At 39.5% G+C, this 24724-nt stretch overlaps 1 protein-coding gene across 9 annotated transcripts in view; it reads left to right on the top strand.

Annotated features, from left to right (window-relative positions):
• The window catches only part of mtd (TLD domain-containing protein mustard), a 302195-nt gene that overhangs the window by 151860 nt on the left and 125611 nt on the right, over positions 1-24724 (top strand). For 2 of the 9 annotated variants that reach the window (XM_076624097.1, XM_033343673.2), the window contains exon 1: positions 7699-9824. The exons of 3 other annotated variants lie outside the window; for them this stretch is intronic. In XM_076624097.1, coding sequence (XP_076480212.1) covers positions 9238-9824 — 587 coding nt within the window. In that variant the 5' untranslated portion in view covers positions 7699-9237. Of the gene's footprint in view, positions 1-7698; positions 9825-24724 lie in introns of those variants that run through there. 4 more of the 9 variants (XM_033343678.2, XM_076624096.1, XM_076624095.1 and 1 more) reach the window with 2 other exon arrangements.

Here is a 24724-nt window from a genome sequence, read left to right as displayed (position 1 = left end):
AAAGAGAGAGAAATTGTAGAACGCAATTTCACTTAAGTCATCAACCGACCCAGTTTCCTTATAGCCGGTTAATTAAAGAAAAATAACGACTGTATTTAATTCGTCGTCACTGCAGCTTCTTTCGAATAAATTTTCCTCGGTTACTCTACCCACCTTCAAAAAGCTACATTTCTTTGAACCATAGCTTTTTTCGGACGAAACGTTTCTTTCATCTCTGGCATTTATCGTGGGCTATCCGATGTTGTGGAACGTGTGAACAAAAATTCTCGTGACGAAAAAAATAGATGTAAGAATTCGTCGAAATGCGAAACATACGAACTTTTGATTTCAAGAAACGTTTTATGCACGATTTTTATTGTTTCTCGCAATCAGCGTGTTACTTTCGAGCCTGAATCGACACGGTATATTCGTGTTGGATGATTTTTCAAATTTCAATAGGCGGATGAAAGGAAGTCTGGTTTCGATTGTGGCCATTCTGATGTTTTCACAAAGTTTTCTACGTAACGTCCGGAATAATAGACAATGGATTACTGTTGTTTGCTGATACTAAGTATAGCAAGTTTGTAAATGAGGTTCAACGTGAATTGTAGACTTTAATAATAGATTTTAATGATGAAAGAATTGTTAATGGTATGTCTGCTAGATCGTACGATTTTATTCGTCAATTTCCTAAAGTTCTTTGCTTTAGTCATTTGGAATAGCTCATCTTACTAATTTTGCATAATTCACTTTAAATAACTGAGCATTTTCGAAGATCATTTGCTGTTAGGCTCGTACCACTGCGAGAAAAATGTGCTGATTAAAATTTGATACGATAAATGTATACTAAGTTAATATGTAACTTTGAAAAAAATTCATATTAATAATATCTTACATTTTTCTCTATCGTTAATAGAATAAATTATTTCAACTATTGCAAGAAAACGCTGTTGAAAATTAATTAAAAATTAATCTAGCTAATAAATAGCTAGAATTCTCTACTAATAATGTAATATATTTCACTCTGTTACTGTAAAGTGACTCCGTGCACCGAGTCGAAAAATCGTCTTGACCTGAATTTGCTCCTATTATTTTTAATAATCAGAGAAAATTTCATCAAATACGATAATGCGGTTGTAACATTTCTTTTGATCACAGCAAGCTTGAAAACAGAACCTTCGTTATGATATCAACTGAGACAACCATAATTCGTTTACGTCAACCTAATATCAATATCACACTACTAAGATAACCTCTTGTCCCCAGATCATCTGATCGCTTTGATTCTCGTGAAATCTCCTCCCGAAAAACCTCGTGTATCGTATAAATCGTGTCTTACAGAAACAATCAGAAGCCAGATTGGGCAAACGTTCGTGCGACTAGTCGTTTTTGTTCGCGTCTTGGTACGCGCCGAGACGCGAGTGAAAGTTGCGTACCAAGGGTCCGCTCGATTTCTGCTTTTCAGCCTAACAATTATCTCGGCTCGACTTTTCTTCGTCCAAGAAAATTTCATTTATTTATATATATAGGTACGTTTGCGTAACAAAATTCTCGACGTCCTTCAGTGTCGATCAAACGTGAGTCCCTTCCAGTGATTCCAGCGATGGGATTAAGTTCGACGTGTACTCACAAATTCAGATCAAAGGCAGCATTGAAGGTTCGCTCGATTAGGCCTGAATATTACTCGCAACATTATAATGACTCGTACGATAATGTTGCAAAGCATTTAATCTCTATAGCTGGTTCAATCCAGAACGAGTATTTGCAACTTTCAAAAATATATACTGTCTGGATTAAATCTCTGTTAAAATCTGCATTATAACTACACTCCATTTTCGTTTATATTATATTATATTATATTATATTATATTATATTATATTATATTATATATAGAATGTATAATACAAAATATACGCTAAATATCACGTGGTATAAATTGGATGTCTCCCACTAATTTTATTTTCTAGTTGTTTTATTATAAATCCATAACTTTCGTTCACATCGTATGCACCTCATAATGTAAAACACTAAACGAATTAAAATTTGCTCGAGATTTTCAGTAAATGTAACAAGTATGTGTCCTAATACTTTGTACTTAGTACTTAGTACTTAGCATCTAGTACTAATACTTAATACTCAAACCGTAAGTACTTGGATGCTTCGTAGCGAGCATCGAGGCTGATTACTATAACAGATAATCGACAAATCTAAATCTTTTTGTGATCTCTGCGAAATATGGACCTGCACTAGACATCCGGTATTCTCCTAAATCTTACCGATATAATCATGATGGTTCTGCGTCATTATAGCGCTAGCAAAATTCCAAAATGTTCCAAATATAACACACGTAATACGTTTATAAAAGTTCTCTACAAATGGTGGCATATTTCCGTGAGTTATAGTATGCTTGAATCCCAACACTCGTCACGCAGGGTCATTCGGGTAACCGGTAATTTTCATGATCGCTAAGAGATGGTTTTCAGCTGGAAATTGGCCGCAGTTAAATCGAGGATAGTCGAATTTTGATTCGTGTTCTTTCCTCCCCCCCCCCTCTCTCTCTCTCGCGCGCGGTTATATACGTTCAGCTCTTGCGAAACGCAATTCTCTCGTTGATTTTTATTTTCACGTCGATGCACCGAGAACAGTGTTTTAGTTATTTCTCCGAGCATTATCGTGCACAGGCAATTTGCTGTGCGATTGTACGGTCGATATCGCGTGTCGTTCCCGATAGAACAACTCGATGTAACTAGTGGTAATCGCGGAATCGCGCGATTCGCCTGCATAATCGTTTATACTAAACGCGTTAGTATCAGACCGGATCGTAAAGTCTACTGAACGAGCGTTTAGGACCTAATTAAACGACTATCGATGTTTATGTTTTTTATGGGAAATTTAAATGTCGATTGAAAAAACAAATGTAAAAAGACATCGTAATATGCTCATACCAGTTGCGTTAACCGCGATTGCAAACATGCTAATTTACTCGACCATCGATTAGACCTCTTTTGCGAGTCGCGTGCTGTCAAGAAAAATATTAGAAATGCAGTAGGTAAGTAATTCATCGATGCTTCCGCGTCATTTATGACGTGTTGCCATTACCATTCATGTTACTGTATATCTTTTTCCTTTGTATCAAAGTGTGTCATCCGTACAAGGATGACAAATAATAGTAATAATAATAATTTTACGAAATACATTGAACGAATAAGCACAATGCACATATTATACCAAAGAATAGATAATCTGTTAGGTAATAGAATAGGTAATATGCGAGCAACTTTTCATCCTAAAGTTCACACTGATCAATTTTAAACTCTCTTTTTACCGCCACTGCGCCTGTATTTATCCTGTGCTCTGCGCTTGAAAATACAAACGAAGACAGAACGAATTTTTGTTACAACCCAATTTTTTGTCTGAAGTACACTCTATTCGTGAGAAATTTGTATGTACTGTAATCGTATATTGAGTCAGCTACTAATCTTATTAGTAATTCGAGCGAGAAAACTTAATGCTAAATGAAACGAAGCAAATGCAGAGGCACGAAACGAGATTATTTGCACATCGATCCGGCCTTTCGACCATTCTACGCGGCGTCGACGTGGAAGAAACTCGCATGGAATCGAATCAAAGCTGTTTGCCCGCCGACACGCGTGCCTCGAATCTCGTTCTTCGATCACGAAACAGCGGCCAAACTATGTTCGATTCGTAGTGACGAAAATCGTGCCTCTGCTTGCACCGCCGTTGCCCTCTTTGTTCTTGCCGTTGTGGCTCTCCGCGAAACAAGAAACGCCGCAGGAAAGTGGTACGAAGAAAAAGGGGAACCGTTTGAGGTAACGGAGATAGACTTGTTCGCGATTGCAGTAGTCGAGTCATAAACCTGTCCTCGGCTACGTGAGGTCGGTGATAAGCAGTTGACTGATAAGGTCGTTAGTAGAGACGCTCGTCTTTTCCTCGATGCATAAAACCACCGTTCCTTTGAAATTGCTCTGTGCCAAGCGAGGACATTTTTCTGTTCTCTTTCTTCGCTTTGGTCGAGAATAATTTTGCTCGAAGATCATCGTTATCGTGAGTTGTTGAATATCGATGGTTTGCTATTTTTCTTGATATTGTGATTATTGCGCTATAGCGGATTCGTAAGCGATCTTCCACGTTTGGAGAATTTTCCTTTGTTGATATTTGCCAATGGGCATATTTTGCGTTTTGTCACGGAATATTGGTATTCTATTGGTGGTATTAGCAGGCTGCGAACTTTTGTGCATTTGTGCGAAATTTGACGATACAAGAAATGTACAGAATGCATATAGTACGCAAAAATGTATAAAACAGGCAATGTTGTAACTCGTTATAATTCCACTTCTTTTGATTGTGCTCGCGGAAATTTTGCACGCAAATCCGTGGCGTAGTTATCGTCGTTATTATTTGAAATTAGATGTTGTTCATGCTGGCTCGATTAATTGATGAATTAGCGAATTTAGCGACGTTATCGTTTTGATTTAAGTCAGTCCGATCGAAGAGTTCATCGATTTCCTAGATCTTTGTAAGACAGCGTTGTTGAAGAATATTTCACGTGCGTTGTGTCAATTATTCGTTCACCATTTTCGCTTATATCGAAACGCGTCTGACTTTATAGAAGACGATTTTGTGTGAAATCTTGCGATTGCTCTTTCGAACGCAGACTCGCGGGATTAACGAGAGGCGGACGTGCAAACCGGTGGAAACAATTGGTCAATTCGTACGCGACTAATTAGAGAATTGCAACAATGAAAATACTGGCTGGCTCTTAATTCGATTCACCCAATTAACTCTCTCTCTTTCTCTGTCCCTCTACGGACGACCATAATCTCACTCGGTCAGCCGAGTTTCTCGAAGCGATCTCTAAACACTAAACAGGAAAACAAACACGTTTATATATGTATATAACATTAAAATTATGCACGACTAAAACATAACATTAGCAACAAAGAAATCAAAGCAAAAATGACATATGAAGAATTACACAATGTAAGAAGAAAAATTCTAATCGCTGAAATTGCACAGTAAATGTATATTTTCATCAATGATTGTGAATTCTTCGTTTTAATTTGAAATTAAATTAATTTGAAATTTTTGCCATGATTGGATTAATTTTAAATATTCACGAAAACATAGCAAGACACCTGATGGTGTATGTTCGATCCGTACAAGGTGAATTTACACAAATGGTACAGCTGTAGCTTTCGATTGTGGCGCAGTTTAAAGTTCGACTCATCCGGTCGTTCCCAGCAATTGGGTCAAAGTTGTATCGCCACGAAAAAGTGTCTCGCGACACGATCCTAAATCATACGAACGAAATATATCGCGGTTGGCATAATCGAATTTGGCTTGGACGTGTTGTAGAAGTTGAAGTTTCGGGACAAAAAAGGGGCTACAATTAGACCGCTGATGTTTACGCTTTTGCGGGGAATTTAAATTACATGAAACTACACAGGATGCGTAGAACATTCGAAATATCTAAAATGAGATATTCTTTATAATGTTCATGAATAATATTATAAATTAAAAGCTAGAACAAATTTTTACTTAGATTTCGTTTCATGAAGATACGAATCGATAATACTGACTACGGTAGCTATTATTTCTCATTTTTTAAATAAATTCTCGATAATCGAAGCTCTTCCTCATAGCCCGAATTTTATTGGATTGAAAAATTTCCTGCTTCGCTTCTATTATCGATTACTATTTCTTCGAATCGCAATATACGAAAGATGAAAATTTCGCTACGAACTTGCGAGCGATTCGAATTATTATAGAACTCGTTAAAACATAAACGAGGCTACATTGGAAACTTCCCGACATACAAACCAGTTAATTGCACGCAGTTTCGAGTGCACAGACTCCATAACGCTCCACAACAAAATTAATCTGTGCGCCGGTAACAGCGGTTAGGTAACCGAGGCTCGTCGATTCAGACGTGACGAATAGTTAGACATGGATTATGAAATGAGTTACGATTGCTAGATCATTTGAAAGCTGTTTTGCCGTGATAATTTTCTATGTTTTCGTCTGAGAAGAATCAGACTATTTCTTACTGTATGCATCTTGCCTATGAAAAGCAGTTAATCAAAGAGAGAAAGAGAGAAATAGAGAAAAAGAAGGAAAAACTCGAGAAGGTGTTTGTCATCGTTATCAATGAGAATCTTTATCGCAATTCGAGATACGCGACGTACGAATATGCTTCTCAGAAATTTATTTCGCCAAAGATTGGATTATTCTCTCCCGTACACGTGTGAAGATTTTCACGTTTACAACGGCTCATGATTAGACGAGACAGAGTGATTTTGTTCGACGAAGAATACTCTCCATTTTTGTTTCTTAATAGTCTGAATAAAGATATCTTTCGATAAAATTTTCAACAAATATGAAGATATTTATAAGAATAAATTTAGAAGAAATATAGCATGTTAGAAATGTTGATGCAAAGCGAAGAATAATTTAGTTAGGATAATTTCTGGAGCTGGAAATTCGGTGCATTAGTATCTTGACATTTTTCTGAAATTGAACTTATTTACGATTATTTATTGCTTTTTACTACGACCATACTAGTTCCCATCGTCGTTTAGTTACATGCGATAATTATCCGTGTTTGTGTATTCTTTAAGTATACTGAATCGAGGCACGTTGTTACTTATTTACTTAAGACTTATCGCATTGTTGATTCGTTTACACGGGCTTCTCGATAATATATTACTCGATGAACAATTAAACGTTTGTTTAAACAATTAATAAAACGATTGAAAACTACGAATCGTATGAATATAAGACAGAAATGAGTGAGAAACACATACATATTATATATGTGTATGTATATATTCATGAACACATTGTATTACATTGATTCCAAGTTGTTCAACGTATTTTCAATCGCGATTTTCTTTACTAGTAAGCTGCAAGTAAGACATTATTGTAGTCGTCAACGTGTTTCACGAATGTTCATCTCGATCTGAAAAATCGATCTACGATCCACATTTTTCACTCTGACGTAAGAAAGAAGATGAAAATTTCGAATTCTTCCTGAATACTACCTATTCAAAAAAAAAAAAAAAAAAGAACGTGATGGGAACATTTACAAATAACGAAACAACTTCGTTCAAATGAAATCTGCGATTTATTTTTTTCACCCCGAGCGCAAACAAAAAAAAAAAGAAATATTTTCGAACGTATTAGATTCTTAGAAAAGAAAACATACAAAGAAGTTCGATTGATTTTTCAATCAATCGATCATATCGACACATATTGATCAGTTACAAGTTTAAAAGACACTAAAATTCCCTCTCAAATCATCGTCGTAATAATATTACTACGACAAATTACGAATTGCTCGTTTGCTCACGCTGATAGTTGCAATGTGAAACACATGCCCCGGTTCCAGCGTTTCCCATTTACGGTGCCGCGCGGACCTTAAAGTCCTCCATCTTGCGAGTACGCGTTTCGTACGATCGCCGCCTTCCTTCAATCCCGCAATTATTACGGACGCGTGTAAGACAGTATCGAGAGAATTAAGGAAGAAAAAAAAAAAAAGATTGTTTGTAAACGATTAACGAAGAGCGTAAAGTCGTGTGTCTTCGATGCGTGTTTCTTCTTGTTGGGTACTCGGGCACGGGAGGTGGGGGATGCGCCCGAAGAGACAGTCTCGGCCGAGTGCCTCGACGTGTATAAATACAAGCAGTCGGCTTCGTTCTCGCTTAGTCGCTGCGATACTCGATTCTCGTGACGGCCTGTCGATTCGGCGTGTGTGTACCACTGTCAACTGTGTAGCCCGATATCTCGGTTTATCGAAAACCGGCTATCGTCGTGGAGTGTAAGCAGATCAGGTGCGCACATGCGCGCAAAATCGAAACGCATTACAATAAAGTTGCGAAGAAAGAAACACGAGAAAAAAAGAGGAGGCGAGAGAAAGTCGCCTGTTTTTCCGCCGGTTGTGCGTCTCTCCCTCTCTTCTTAACACGAGACGCCGTGTATCCTGTTATATCGTCGTCGAATTTTGTTTTATCAAAGCAACGTATTAATTTGCTGAAGATCGCGCGTGTCACGTGTGTTCTCTCCCTCTCTCGTAGTAAACGAATCTCGATTTTGGCCCGTGTGTGTATACGTGTCGGCATCGCGACAACGTCACGTCGGTGTTACGACGACAAGAAAGGACGAGTGTGCGGATTGTGGCCGACATCGGCGGTCTCAGCGGGCCAGCCTCGATTCCCCGTCGTTACCACCGTATCGAACGACGAAAAGGAACACCGCTTTGGCTGAACACTATCAACAAGTCGAGTCGTTCATCCGAAAGCGTTCCACCGGCCAAAGAAGAAGACGCTAGCAACAGCGAAGCTTGGTCGTAGTTCCTGCATTGAAATCGTGGAAACGATTCGAAGCCGCTAGGAAATTGACTTCGCAGCAAACCAGACTCGTCTCTTCGTTCTTCTTCTCTCGTTCAACCAGACAGATTCACTTTGTTCACTGCGAGGAACCGTTATCGAATTCGTTCCGAGTTGCTCCAAATACAATCTCTCGGTTGTAAGTTATTACAACACGAGTCACACACCGCGCCACCTTTGACGGCTCGAGGACGAGGCAAAGGTTGATTCGGTTGACGTTCCGAAACGTAGAAACGCGGCGAACGAGTTTCCAACCAGAGCTCTCTTCTCGACTTACCAGAAAATAGAGAAACAAATGCGTGCGAGCAAAAGACGCGCGCGAGGTGGAAGGTAGTCGGTCGACCACCGTTGGCTGGTTCCGCGCTCACGATTCTCTTGGGTCAACGATCTGTTGGTGGATCTCGCGCTTGAGCTGTTCCCGGTTTGTATACACGTATCTGTGGACAGGTCCGGTCGATACGATATATACATATATATATATATAGGTTCGTGGTTCGGTCGCGTTCGTTGGATACGCGCGTATTCGTGCCGATAGCACGTTTCACGAGGAGTGAAAAGGCGGTCACTCGGTACGCCGTCGTGGCTGCTTTCACCGGCGACGGAATAATGCCGATCGCGCCTTAACGGTACGCGACTCATGCCTTCCGTATTTCCCTTGCGAACCACCGGAAAAATGATAGCGGATCTCGGGTGATTAAGTGTGCAGTGCGTCGCGACAGTTTCCTGATGGTTTTTCCTCGTCTTCGTCGTCTAGTATAGTGGTCGCGGGTGTTTCGGTGTTGTTGATTTAGTATATCGGCAATACAGTGGAAACGTGGATACGCGTTTCGAAGATCTCGATCGATACGTAGCATGGAAAGCAAGATGTACATCAGCAACGAGCCGCAGAACAACGGCCACTCGGCCGCCAAATACGCGTCGACCAATTCGATTCCTTCGATAGTGGAGAAAGAGTCGTCATTCGCGAAACTTATCGGCGCTGTTGGCAGAAGGGACTCGAACGCTATTTTACGCGATAATAAAGGCAGACGGCACAGCGTGCTGGAGGATCTGAAGGCGCGAAGGGACAGTCTGTTTCATAGAGCGAGACGCGGTAGCGTTGTCGAGGAGAAGGAAAATACGAAACAAGTGCAGAAGGAGAAAAGACGCGCCAGCGAGTGTGGCAGACGGTGCTCGGTTTTCTACGTGTCGCAGGATCTGCTCGAGGAGAACCAAGAACTACTGGAGAACGAGAGAAGAATACAGGCGGACATCGAGGGCAAAAAGGCTCGCAGAAAGTCGTGGCATATCCTCGCCAGGCCGCCGAAACTCGATCGCAAAAGGAGGAAAGGGATTGCTGGCGTCCCGACACAGGTCGCAAGCACCGATGGACTTTACACGCAAGCCAGACAGAAGAGGCCTTCCTGGTGGAACATATTCGTGCCTGACTCCGTCGCCAGGTATTTACCAGTTCGCGTTCCGTTGCTATTCTATTTTGCGTCTTTTAAAGATCGATGCTTCTTGTGAAATTTTTGGACATCGATAACGGCACGCCATCGTTGTCCTTTAGCTTTCTCTCTGTTATTGGATCGCGTCGTTTTATCTTTTCGTAAGGCGCGGTATTTAAAAGTTGCCTCTCCAAGTAAATCGCTTTTACTTAAACGAAATTGCTCGGTCGAGTTGCAACGTGGATAAAAACATAGACATAAAGTAAAACCGACTCTCGTCAAACGTTGTACGGTTGGCCGGCTGAAGTTTCGTAGTGTTCGCATCGATAATTTCGAGCGGGACCGGTTTTCGCGGGGGTATCGTTCCCCGCTCGTCACACGCAATGCTTTTATTCCCATGGAAACCAGATGAATAAATTGCCACGTGAACGTTCTCTATCGCATAACATCGTTCGTTTTCTACACCAGGAACGACGCTTCTACAAATTCGTTGCTCGTGAGATATTCGCGGAAGCTGATCTCCATAATCTCAACTATTAATCGGCTATTTATTAGGATGAGAAAGTATGGCGATTTGAAAATTGAATTTTGATTCTTCTTTTCTCGACACGCATAAACGATATTTCGTTAGAAACGCGGGAAAGTCAAAAGATCGATACACAATCCTGTAAAGGAAGAACGATACTTTCCTCGCTGAACAAACATGAACAGTCAATAATATTAATTTTGACATGAATTTACCGAAGAATTTATCTTCCTTAGTAGTATCGTACGCTTCTGTCGTATCATCTGCCATATCGAGGAAAAGTCACAGTTTTCAGATTATTATCATGGACGTTACGGGGCGGAGGAAAGACGTTTAGCAATCACGATTTTGTTATCGTTTATTCGTGTTATATCACCATCAGTACGCACTGTTACAGTAGCGAGTATAGTGAATGTGATTTGCGAGAAAAATCGCGAGACAGGTGCACCGTGTAAATATTTAGCGAAGTCGACGCGAAGTTAAAACCATAATCCGGGCCCCGGTGATCATGTCACTTGTCAGACAGTCGCATTACCGCCCGCGATAACGACCTCGTTCATAGCGTATACAACGCTTTTACCAACCGAATTCTAGCATGATCTGTTTGTATTACGTAGCCTGGGTGGAAAGTGCCTCGTGATAAAAACATTTGCACGCGTTTCTCTAGAACCGTTAATATTTCTGCATCGAAAGCTGACGTCATCCGGTCTTGCGAATAAATCGGTTACACGTATCGTATCCGCGATACAGATCCTGTAAGTAGGTACATAGACGTTCATTCTTTCATCATTCGTAGATTCGAAATTTTGTAAATTAACCACGCGAATGGTATACGTACGTATATCTCACGGTATACTCGGTTTACCTAAATTTTTACGTACGTTCCGAATTAAATAATATTATGTCGAAACGTCGGCGTATTTGTAACATGCATAAGACGTTCATTTTATCCGATGTTAATGGGAATTTTTCGTACAGTAGTAGAAAGATACACGTATCTTGCTTTATAAAAATAAATCGAACCGCAAATATGTGTTTAACTTCTCTTTCAGCGGTCTTGTTTTTCACACTTGCGAGTGCAGCGTCCTTGAGAGGGGAATTGTAATAATTACGTTTCCAACCATTTCGCAATCCCAAACACGATGTATCATCGATAGCATTGAACTATCGCTAAGTTTCCAGTAGAACAATCAGGTGCACGATCACAATGGAATTTTGTAAAATAAGTTGCTTCTTAAACGTTTAGTTCGTTTAATAATATGGGAAGTTCGGAACGGAGGAATACGGAAAACCGGGAACAAAATGTCGATTTACAGCTTTGTATGTATCGGTGTCCAATCTCGCGGGTTTCCTAAGACGGGAAATTTTTCTAAAGTTTCCCCGTGCGTTCGCCGGTAATCCCACGATTTCTCCGCGCATCTATAAACGCGGAAATCAAACATCGTGATTCAATGTGCGTTTATCGTAGGAGTCGTCTTAATCATACGCAATCGGTCGTCTGTACTTGACGAAAAGCGTCGAGAAACGTGGATCGAGTTGTCAATAGCGCGTCATTGTCTTTCGATATCGATCTCTTGCTTTTCCTTTATCCGTGATTGCGTACAATTATCTCGAAATTTATTTTCTTTATCTGTGAAAACAGCATTACAGAACACTCGAACGTTCGTCAAATATGTTTTTTTTTCTTTTTCTGTTTAACTTCTGACAGACGAAAACAACGTATGGAACGACAAGTATTATCGATTTGTTGTTGATCTTTTAATCTCGTCGTCGATACTTGTTGTTGTTAATTATTCGCTGCTTCCTGGGTGTCGGCTGTCGACATCAAATCCAGTCGTGTCAAACTAACGATTACGGATATCATTCGACACTGATGTTTTGATCGCTTAATTGCCGTAACAAAAAACGTAACCTTCGCCGCGTGATTACTCAGTCTTTTTATTGCTAACTAAACACTAATTTTATTGCCGTTCCGAGCATCGGCATAATTATCCCCAACAGTTTGTTAATTAAACATACCTCGAGAAAGCATGGTGCAATCGATCTGCCCTAATCGCATTGCCTGGCACCTTTAGCGTAAACTTTTTCAAAGAAATATCCAGAAGCAAGAAACCATTATTTTTGCCATTATTTATTCCCCAGTCAGTGGAGAAAAAATTGAGAGTGTATCTTCTCATTTCGCGCTTCCTCTAATTACGTCATTGCGTTATTTTTTATTTATTTTACGACTCTCATTAAACGTTATACGACCGGATCGTTGTTTCCTCATACTTCAAGGTTTTGATATGGCGAGATTTTAATTTGACAAGGCAAGAGCTGCGAAATTTCGAATAAGATAGCTGTATGCGCATTAGGCTGATGGTAAAACTATCCCAGAAGGATTTGAACGCACAGCCCTTTGTTTTCTTGGTGCAGCAATTTCTCACGTTCTAAAACGTTCCTCTTACAATTTCCATCCGTAGAATCGTAAGACTTCGCAGCGGTGCCGTGATAAATAAAAATAATGAAAAATTGATCAAGGTAAATTGTAAAAATTTGATACTCAACCGAGCGTAATATCAATATTAAAAGAATCGATTAGGTTGTCCGAAATGTTTCTTTCGTTCTATGAGGAAATAATAGACGCACAACGTTTTTTGTTTTATATTATTTTGTCGAATTGTGTACGATCCATTTTGTTCTGTTGAGATAAACACCGCGACGTTTCGCAAACTTGGTTTCACGTTTGTATGAAGCTGCACTGTTGTAAAAAACGTGTGCGAAAGAAAGATACTTTCCGGACAACCTAATATAAAGATATGAAAAAATGTATTAATTTCTCAGAAACAAACGGTTGCACAGTGAAATCTTTTTGGGGCTGTTACACCGTCAGCCTAAAGCATCGTACACACGTACAGCTAGTTCACTCGAGATTTCCCAGTTCTTGCCATCTCCTTGTAAGTAGAAAATATGCTGGACGTCGATGTTTCTTGCCGATGACGTGCGATTTGGCACGTATTTTACGGAATATTAATTACACGTTATATCTATGTTTAAATATGGAAGATCGTATACTAACGTTTATATATAGTATACTAATGATACTACGCTCGAACGCTATAATTTGATTTGGGTGCATAGGGACAGGTCTGATTAGATTCGGAATACGTGTAGTTAAATCCGCTTAAATTTAGTTCGAGTATAGTTATGTACGACTAAGTTGGCTTGTATTCGAGTAGGCTTAAGTGCGATTAGCGGATTTATACAGCGTGTTCACATTTTTAATTCCCAATGTCTTTCTCATGAGCGGTAGGTTTCTAAGAAAAGTGGAAGAAAATTGAAAGAGAACAGGGTTTAATGAATTCATCCATTTACAATGTTACATAATGGCAAAGAACAATAACAGGAACACCGTGTATATGAATGAAATTTGCTGTACGTACAATCATTCCCGTAATACCTGTAGTCGAGGTTAATAGGAACTAAAAATCGATTGGACAAGACGAAATTGCATTCTGAACACATTCGACGATAATTCCCTTGCTTCGTACGATCACGAGGCGCCAGGAACATTGTTAGACATGGCAATTGAGAGAATTTGCAGTTTTTATTCCGAGAGGGCGTATTGTTTGCGGGAAAAGAAGAAAATGAAAAAAGGGAAGGAAATGTTCGGTTAGCTGACCAGGCTCTGCTGTTTTTTTTCCGCTGACGAGGAAAATTCACCGAGGAAATTAGGTCGATCCCGTAACACATTCGCACTGTTTCCCTCCTTGAAAAATTGGCAGCTCGTTTCGACATCGGTAATCCAACCGTGTCGGCTTTCCCGTGGCTGCATCTTTTCCCCGTTCCATTCGATTGATCCGCAGCCGTTAATTTTTGATAGTTTCGTGCCAGCTGATTCACGGCAGAGCCGCCGGTTTCGACGTTATATCCCACGAGCTCTGTACGCTCCAAATAGAATATCCATCCTTCTCGTTTCTTACTCGGATCCTAAAAACCGTAAGAGGAAAAATTCTTCTCCGCTGAATCAAATTTTACGGACATCTTCTGGAGCCGCTTCTCTTTGTTCGATAAATTGCTACGAATTACCGTCAGCGTATTTGGTTTAAATGGATCGGATTGAACATCTTGAGGAGTACGGAAGATAGGAAAAAATGTTTCAGTGGAAAGTTATAAGACGACAGATACATAAATTGTTACAAATATGATTTTTTAATATCGTGGAATGTAAAATGCGTAAATTGTTGCAAACGTTATTGTTCGAAATTTACATTGGAATTTATGGCTCTTTATGGCTGCTTGCGATAAATAAATTTACCGGGATTAATTATATATTTTTATGAGAACTTCAGTAGTAATAACGTATTCATATAAAAACAAATTCAGACTTCTGATATTTGTTTAACTTCGCGATAAGCACACTTTTCAACTGATGGTTAAACATATTTAAACTTATCTGTCTGTAGCTCGACATATTTATTTTCAAAGCTATCGTATCGTTCGCGATGTCGCATCTCCTTTAATACTTGCATTTTTAATATCTAGAAAATTTTCTCTAGCATAACGTTATATGTACACACATTTCTCCGTTCTTTGTACATTTGCTTAAAACACAGAGCATAACAACGCAAATATTGTAATACCTACGATGTTTTTCTAGCGTGGGAGAAATTTAAATTTCTCTTTTGATCTTTAAAAAATAAATTTCGTAGAAAGAGGAATTTTCAATGAGACATTTTGCAAACAAACGCTGCTTTCCGTTGCAAAGGATTAGAATAATGAACAAATTGGAAAGTTGGATCGATTTGGTCGCTGGCAAAAAAATGCACGAGGAATTTATCAGGATCACTGGTTGCTCCTGAAAACCGGTCGAACGTCTTAAAATAGCTGCCTGTGTTATTATTCTTTGCTCTTTCTTTTTCCTATCCAAGCCTTTATTTACCGCGTTTGCTAGATATCAAACTACTCTTTCGATGTTTCTCACGGCGATTCGCACGATGTTGCGCGAACGTTTCGATTTCGCGTGGAACACTGCGATGCTGAAATTTTCCTCGAGGACAGACGGAAGTTTTCAAATCCAAAGTAACGAGCTAACATCTTTTCTCCAATTAATTAATCATGGAACGAGACGTTTCATTGCAAAACGTAAAACCTTTTGCAACAAGTAGAAGAATATATTCTGTTTGCAACGCGGAAAGAAGAATAAACAACATAGAAGAATAAACACAAAGAGAAAAAACGATCCTAATTGGTTGAAGCGTGCTTTAACAGAGAAATAAAGAAATGAGAAAGGGGAAAAAGAGTTCGAAAGAGGTTGAAATTGTTTTTTGCTCTTCGATCGTGCTTCCGTACGGAAGAAAAGAAAGAATGGCCGTGGAATACGAGCGAAACAACCGCGCGAGTCGACTTTAAAACGCGTGTTTTCCTCGAACGGCCAGGAACGTGTTCAGGAAAAGTTTCGTTGCCAGTTTCGAAGAATCGCTTCCGGTGTGCCTTATTCCCGACATCCAATAGAGTTTGCGTTGTTGTAACGTGTTTGCTCGTACAACCTACCTTTCAAACTCCTCCATTCTTATCCTCCCTTCTTTCATTCAGAAATTGATTCTGTTATAGAGAAAATAAATTTTCCGCCTTTCTGTTTTACTTTTACTGCTTGCAGGCCAGAGCTTCGTTTATTTCGTAAGATTTGGCGAGGAATGGAGAAAAAATCGCATTAAAGAAATGCTTGATAATGCCGAGGAAATTAGCGTGGAAAAGATGTTTCTAGTATGAACAAGTTTGATCTGTATCTACTATTATTAATGCGACTGTTTCGCGATTTCAACTTATCTATATTACTTTAGCTTCTGTGTTGATAGTGATTCGATATAGCAATTATCGGTGTAAAGATACGACGTAACAAAATTATTAGGCGCCTCTTAAGATCGAATTAATCTATGTCCTCGAGTGCTCAATTTTTCCCAAACACCGTGTTATTGTTTCTTTTTTTCTTCTTCTTTATACTTCGCGCCGGTTTTATTACAACAGAGTAATCTTTATTGAAACAATTAATGTCGGCCGTATCGTAAGTTGCTCTTAATTGTACGTATTTTAAATGCAAATTACCGACAGCTGAAGACAGTCAAACAATTGCAAACAGTAGCATACCTGAGATCCTCGTTAGCGGTTATAAACGAGGCAATTGAAATTGTCGATGAAAATACGACGAATTAAACGACATACAGTCCGACATTTCGCCTCTGCCAATAAGGTGCTCGCAAATTGCGCAAGCATTCGACAGCCACTCGAAATTGCCACCACGCGCAACATCTGTTCTCGTGCAACTCTTTGTACACCTTTTGCACGCACACGTATAAACATACGTGCGGTGCAAATGTAGCGCGCAACTTATTTGCGTTTCATCTCTATTAACGCGACCTGTTCCACCGTTATTTTTATCGCCGGCATGTACGTTCCTTTATATCATTCTTATTTTCCACTCTGCCCATCGATTGGGAACGACAATCGTAAACACTCATGACGATTGGACGATTAATTAAAAAGGAAGAGGATACGAGCGTAGAAATTATTCTTAGAACGATACTGACTGCAAGACGTAGCGTATTATTAATATTTCACAGTGTTAATAGTGTTAGAATAATGTAGAACGTGAATTTCTCAGAATGGGTATTTGGTACTGAGATTTTTAGGTTTGTAAACAAGCTAACGCGAGCGGCAAACTAACGATCCAATAATTATAAATAAAAGTTTGCAATCTGTTTACGACGCATTTGCATATTTCGCGAATATTTTATAAATGATGGCCGTTGGATAAATGTCTCACGATATTTGTTGCTACAGCAGACGTTTAGGAATCCAACATTTTTCTCACAAATGTGCCAATTGGAAGAAAAAGACCAATAAATTGTTCGCTTGTAGAAGACAGTACCAATGACTGTATAACAATAAAAATCAATCGAAACGGGCAAATAAAAATGAATAACCCGAACATGCTGTATATCGTTAGAGGAGATCGTGAACATGTCCGATTGAAAGAAGGCGAAGCAGGAAATCGAATTTGATCGGAGTAGGCTTTATCCAAATAAATTACGGGCCCTGTTCGCGTGGAATTTTATGCCAACTCCCGCGTATTCGCTAAAAATATGTTGTTATGTCAGCCGGTTCGCAATGATACGTTAGCACGTCGAGAAATTTCGAAACGGTAAAAGTCGGCGAACGCATCGAAAGCGAGTGTTAATTAGTCAGATATGGTGTAGCCTTGTATTTGGTATCGGTTGCAACCGAGTTCAGCGCGGAGCATTGTCCGAGGAATTATTAATGCAGTGCTACACACGTTGGCGTGTGATTAGCATCTTAATTAGTAACGCAAAATTTTACATATATATAATTTATGCTCAGAGGTCATTGTGTTAGAAGTTGCTATTGCGAGATGCGATTTTTATACTTGCAGCAAGCTAATTATCTAATTCGAGGCTGATGATCTCAATGGAACTTTGTACACATACAAGCAAAGTAGGTTATATAAGAAATATTGTTTCTCTGTATTAGGAGATTAATTTGTTGTTTCATTATCGGTATTTATTTAACAATTATCTATATTTACTTATTTATTTACCTTATTACTTATATATTTACTTAACGATTTTATCGAAAGATACACGCAACTTGAAGTTTTTATTTTCATAGTAAATACATGAATTAAAATTTCATGGAAATGAAATAAATATCGTAGTTTATTCTTCGCGGCTTCGATTTTACATATTTACACTTGTCGCGCATGATATCAGACCAACGCAGAAGGTTACGATTAATACACCTAGTATACAGTGTTCAACGAGCGATAAAATCCCAGCGATAAAAGTTGAATCATTGTATAAAATTGCTTAGACGATCTCGGCTGTAAATCCATGCTATGCCCATAAATCTTCTCTCGAGAAAGGATTAATTGAAAATCATAATGAACCAGTGGAGAGGGTTGATTCAGCGTCGTTAAACCGAAAATGCACGTACGCGTGACGTCAAAAGTTTAACGAAGGAAAAGAAAAGCGCAATTCCTCGCGTCCCGCCGTGGCCGCTCGTTGAATAACAAAACGCAAACAGCTCTATGTCCCTGTGGTATGCACGACTCATCGTAATAAAAATCGAAGATTCTTCATCGTGAACAAAGACTTTATTGTCTTATCCGGCGATCTGTCGTGGGAAGTTTCCGTTTGAATCTTCTATGTAATCGTGATACACGATGTTGGTTGATAGTAGACAAATGTGTCTAAGTTTTAGGTCAGTCAGATGTACCTTACATTTAGATCATTTACAAAAGTATATTTATTATTCGTATTAACGTAGTTGGTATTTTTTCAACACAAATACCTTCTCTACTTTTCTTTCTTTTCCTTCTTCCAATAAAACTGATAATATTAGGTTGTAACAAAGATTCATTCTATCGTTATCTGTATTTGTAAACGGAGAAAAGAAAATGGAACGAATACGCGTTACATTGCAACATTACGAAAACATATATATATTCTTCGAAATGAATTTTTTATTTGAAAAACGTACTCGTATTTCCTTGAGAGTACGACCGTTTGTTTCTACTTGAAAAAATCCGTAGGGCAAATTTATAATACATATTACGAGAGTAAATCATCCGTAAGTAGAATAGGAATTCCTGCACAGACTCGATGGACCAGCACGATGCATAAAACGCAAGTTTTCTGCAAAAGAGACGAAAGCAGTCAAGTAGAGTAGTTTATGAACGACAGTTCCCACAAAACGTCCACATAAATATTCATGCACGAACTTGGCTTATTCTCGAGGGCGTGCATGATGCACACATACGTACGTTTCCTAAAAAAAAAAGTAACCTGCACGCAGGTGCACGTCTCCTCTGGAGGAAGGCACGACTTCGTCCGTGAAGAACACGCCGGCTGGCTACCCTGAGAAAGTGACGTGAATCGCGAAGGGCGTGTATGCACCAGTCTGAGAAAGTGACGTTCACTGGTGCGGATACGCAGACGAGAAAGTAGCGAAGCGTTGTTACGCACGCGGCTCGCGTGTCCAACTCGCTTTACTCTTCGAACACGTTATCACGCATACGCGTATGCGTCCGACTTGGCTCTGCGTTCGCCTTGATATTAGAACGAATAACTGGCCTCGATGTAACGTGTGCATTTTGATCGAGAAGCTTATATGTAACTCAGTCAGACAATTCTTGTTTCGATCATCCGTATTTAGAATTAGAATAATTAACGATTAGAGTTCTGTCTAGTTTATGCGTAATTCGATGAGGGACTTTTTCTTTCGATACTCTGTGTTTGGGACAGAGTATCATTTGGATTAGATCGATTATGAGATTATAATTGTTGATAATCGGAATTTTAATTTTGTTGTATTTTTATGTCGCGGAGGTGGAGCTTGAGGGGTGGAAAATAACTTTTGCTAGAAAGGAGATTTTTAGAGACATATATCGAAATTGTTCGTGCATTAGTGCGAGATAATTGTAATTTCTAGTCGCCCGGGAGGCGAAATGTAATTTTCATTAGGACCCTTGGAACGTGGAGAATAATTTTTCCTACGTGGAAAAGAGCGAAAGCGCCATTTCTGAAAGCGTATATTGAAATTCTTGGTATATTGTTATTGCCAGATAATTATAATTATAATCTTCCTTTTTTTTTCCGCAATGTTTCAACAGCGAAATATAATTTTCATTTTCGTTGTATCGTAGTTCGACGATCAGGTAGCATAAAAATGAAAATATCGGTTCTATCAGAAATCTTGTTAGACGAGTTAATGGAACAAAACTGGTGTCAATCAATTCAATTATTGAACTGACCTCACGTCAATTTAAAAATTTTTCTTTATACCTCTTATCGAGTTTCGTGATCTTCTGTTGCAACAGGCAATCACTTACGCTCGTAACTCTTTCGAGATAGGCGAATAAGGTTTAGAAATTGTAGAGTGGTGAGAGCTGAAGTATCGTGATTAATAGATTTTGTCTTATTAATTTATGTTCTGGCACGAGAGCTCCATTCTATCAACGTTTTGAAAGAGAAGAACTATGCTCGTATTCTGTTTCTTTTTGGCTCGCTGCAGAGTTTTAAATTTACAATAGAAATAATAAGAAAACCGCGTTCTTCTAACTTTCATAACTTCACCGACCAACCTTTCTCAATTGTGTTCCGACCGTTAGTACGATATTACCATTTTCATCTCCTAAAAACTTACGTAACAGTTGCCCCCGTTTAAAATTCCTTAAAGTAGTGAATTTTTTCGAAATACCCTTGGACAATTCGCAGTTTCATCTTCGAATGAATGAATCATTCAGATCTGCTTTAAATCTTTTAGAATGCACTTCTGTTATTACTCTCTCCAAGAAATTTCAATTTTCCACGGGGAATCTTTTAAAATCGAATCCGCGAACGTTCAACTTCTAAGTTAAAATTTCTAAATTTTCGTATTATAAAGCACCATTACATATAACCAATCGATCAACCGATCGAATTTTCATCGCCTGTGTTACATGCTACCATATGATTTTCATATAAAATCTATCTAGATTTATTTTATTTCAAAGTATGTCAGAATATCCGCTTTATCTATAAATTCAAAGGGAATTTTTCCAGATTCGTAATTTATTTTCTATTTGTATCGATACGACACAAGCTGAACCAACGTATCTAAGTCACGTTCAAACCCATCACGTACACACTCAAACGTGTTAATTACCACGGTGTTACCATTCCCAACCAAACGTTTTTCCCACGCCACCTCTACCATTCTGCTTATAAATCTCACTCGAAAATTCCTCACCAATTCCCCAGAACATTCCAAACCGTAGTCAAACGAAGTCACACCACGAATACCAAAGCTTCCTTTCTTCTTTCTTGCTTAACTTTCGCGCTTCGTAAATGTGAAGAGGAACCGAGCGCAATTACAATTATTTGTCCCGCGTGAGAATTAACATTCGAGACATTAGCTCGTCGACTGTTGCGAGACGAAAGCTCTGTAAATACGCTTGAGTTGTAATTCAAGGCTAATGCTATTATACAGCTAACATTCTTTTTCTTTAGTAGAGTTAATTTTACTTGATTGCTATCTTCATTGATTGAAAAAAGAACAATACAATTGGAAGTTACTTTTATCAAAGATTAAGGCTTTTCTTTTACCGTATCTCGCTACTTTAGTTAAGAGCGAAGAAGTTGAAAATAATTGAAAAATAAACGAAATGAGAGGTCCTACGGCCGATGTCGTAATTAACACTTTCAAATAGACACTTGCACATGGACTGATAGTTGGAGGCGTGCGAGAATTTTTCTCGGGATCGGGTTGGATTCCTGAAAGTATCTCATAATTCGAGACTGTCGGAATTTCCGCGAGTTTTCAAGGCTCTCGAGAATTTGAAAGCTATACATAGGTTAAAATACGTAGCAAAAGTAACAACGAAGTAAGCGATAAATTTTATTACGAAATAATTTTTACGAGACAAATTTTCTTGCTTCATGTTGTATCTCGTTATTATTTTCGCCCTATATTCTAACTTGTATAGTTTTAAAATTCTCGAGAATCCCGAAAATCTCGAATTACAAGATACTTCGAGGAACCCGACCCGACTTCCTCTAGACCCGTGCCGACACACTTCTGATTAGGATCTATGAACTTTTAATTTCACTTGTGGCTCGTAAAATAAGTCAAAGAAATTTCCCTATTTACACATATGACAAATATTAGTTTGTCCAAAAAGTTTCTTTCGTTTTATGAGGATATAATAGACGCACAACGTTTTTGTTTTATATTTGTCGGAGATGAAAGAACACCGGAGCCTTTGGAATTTTGGATAATCCCGCAACATTGTAACCTAGACTCTACTATAGCTGTAATTGAACAATTGTAGTTATTCAATCCGATTGTAATTGTTCGAGAGTTGTGATAATGAGCTTGGGCTCGAGGCGACAGTCAGTCGCCGAACGTAGCCGCGGTCACGGGATGAACGCTTTGTCTAACAAAGGCATGGAATAATTCTATAGCTCTCCTTAAAAAGGAAATAGTTGTAACACTCGACAGTAAACATTCCAACGGTCTCTGTCCCGTAGCTCGCCACACGCAGACCCTATTCTTCGAGTAAGATGATTGTCAGATTGTCGATGCGTCTCCGCAGTACATGTTCAGCTAGCTCGAGGGCCCGTTATAAATCTTAAGATTTAGTCAACTAAAGTCCTTCAAACAGACAAACAGTCTTTGTCCCAACTACGGGAAAATAGGGGAGACCTATTTTTCAACGAGCGGCGTCTCCCACTAGCAACTTTCCCTCGAGGGCGGCTAGCATCTTTTTCTAACCACCGATATGGAGATTGACCAATTAGCAGCAACGCCAATTTCCCTTACTTTCTGAACGAAGGCTTTTCTCGACGAATCCGATGATCTCGTGTCCTTAGACACACCCCATTATAGTTTTCCTCCGTGGCATCATCGGCACGGGAAAATCATTCCCGCTCGCGATCTCATCGATGAAAAAGGAGTAATCCCTTACGACCAGTGAATATTACGCGTCCGACTTAGATTTTGTGAGTACGTTCATCTATCATCCCGTCGACCGCGGATTCGTTATTGAACCTAGGATCATTGTCATTAGTTTCTCGAGTACCTAACTACCACGGTTACTTGTCCGGTTCTATAATAATCGTATTTGCACTAGTCAATGTCTTCTCTATTGCATAACGACAACGTGTAACCCAAACGAAGATTCGTTTCACGCCCCTAACCCTAATTCTAATGTAAACCTGACATATTATTTTATCGAATTTCGTACGATCCATTTTGTTCTGTTGAGATAAACACGGCGACATTTCACAGACTTTGTTTCACGTTTGTGTGAAGGTGCATCGTTGTAAAAAAACACGTTTACGAAAGAAAGACATTTTTCGGACAACCTAATACGATCGTTGGCTACTATAATTATTAGCGTGCGAAGATATATGAAAGAACAGAAACAAGCGCAATTACAATTTGTCCCACATGAGAATGGACATTCCGTGTCTGCGTCCACCGATGCGTTATAAGTGCCAAAGGATTGTAATTTAGGCGAAGACAGGAGGGAAGGCGCGAAAAGCGCGTGTTCTGCGATCGTGAAACGACTGCATCCAGACGTCACGCTCTGATTCACGCGCGGATCGAGCGCCACCCGTGCACGAGATCCACGCGCTCGATCTTGCCAATTTTTTTACCGTCCCCTGTGTTCTCCGAGTCGATTATTAGCCGTTTCGAACGATAAGCAGCCCGGCCCCGTCCACCTTTCGTCTCTCTTTCCACCTTTCCAGATGGTGAAACACGCAGGAAAGATAAAAGTTGTAGCTCGGGAATCGCTGGTCAAACCGGATGAGAGAAGAAAGGATTGAACGTATACTTGTGTGCTTGTGTAGGTGAGCGTGGAAGGAGAGGCTGGTTTGGCCGAACAAAGAACCAGGACTCGAGGTGTCTTGAGTCTCGAGCGTGGGCTCGAGATAGCTCTGTTCGTGGCGATGCAGGCTTCTTATTTCTCCACTGTACTTAGGTATGACTCAGGATTTTTGACACGATGCTTGTTGAAGAGTTGGAGGCGGCTGTTGATCGCTAGACCGCGCAGTTTCATGCGTTTGCACGAAATTTAAGGACGCAACGATCCAAAGAATGCGCATAACTCTCAAAGAAGAAATTACGACCAGGTTATGGTTTTGCAGGTAGTTCTTGATCTTCAGTCGAGACTCGAGAATTTACGATCGCATGGATAATTAATTTGATTGATAACCTGTAACGTCGGAGAGGACACGCTGAGAGCAGGATAACACAAAGAAGCTATTTTGCTCCATTACACAGTTACGATTTTTTGACATGCTGGTTATTAAAGTTAGAACCACGGCTGCTATCTATTCGAGACCAGCTTCGTTAGCCATCAAGATTCTAGTTTCGGATTGAACTGCTATATAGTTAGATAAATTCGATAGATCATTTATGACACGAGGGAAGCAGATGATACAAAGAGATAAAAATAGAGATGATACAAAGAGATATTGTATAATGAAATACGTTTATAGTATATGCAGTATAACGAAGTTATCAGTTCGATGTTTCGAGTGAAGGATTTCTCGATTGACAATTATTTGAAGCAGAAGATCGCAACGTACAAATTCGATCGGTATAATAGACTCGTACGAATTTTTCCTTTCTTTTCGTGGGACGATCCTCGAGCGTCGTTTTCGTTTAACGCACGGAAGATACCGTTTCCGCTTCAAGTCACGGCGGAATATTAAACAGACCGTACCGATGTGTTCCACCGGTTGCCTCACCGACTCCCTTGTCTGCCAACGAGTCGCCTGTCCACCTCCAAGTCCTGACAGTTGCAGCCACGACTGAGAGAATGCCAAAGAACAGCAAACGA

This window comes from Bombus vancouverensis, chromosome 14, assembly GCF_051014615.1.
Source record: "Bombus vancouverensis nearcticus chromosome 14, iyBomVanc1_principal, whole genome shotgun sequence".
Taxonomy (NCBI): Eukaryota; Metazoa; Arthropoda; class Insecta; order Hymenoptera; family Apidae; genus Bombus; species Bombus vancouverensis.
This window is presented reverse-complemented; position numbering and strand designations above follow the sequence as displayed.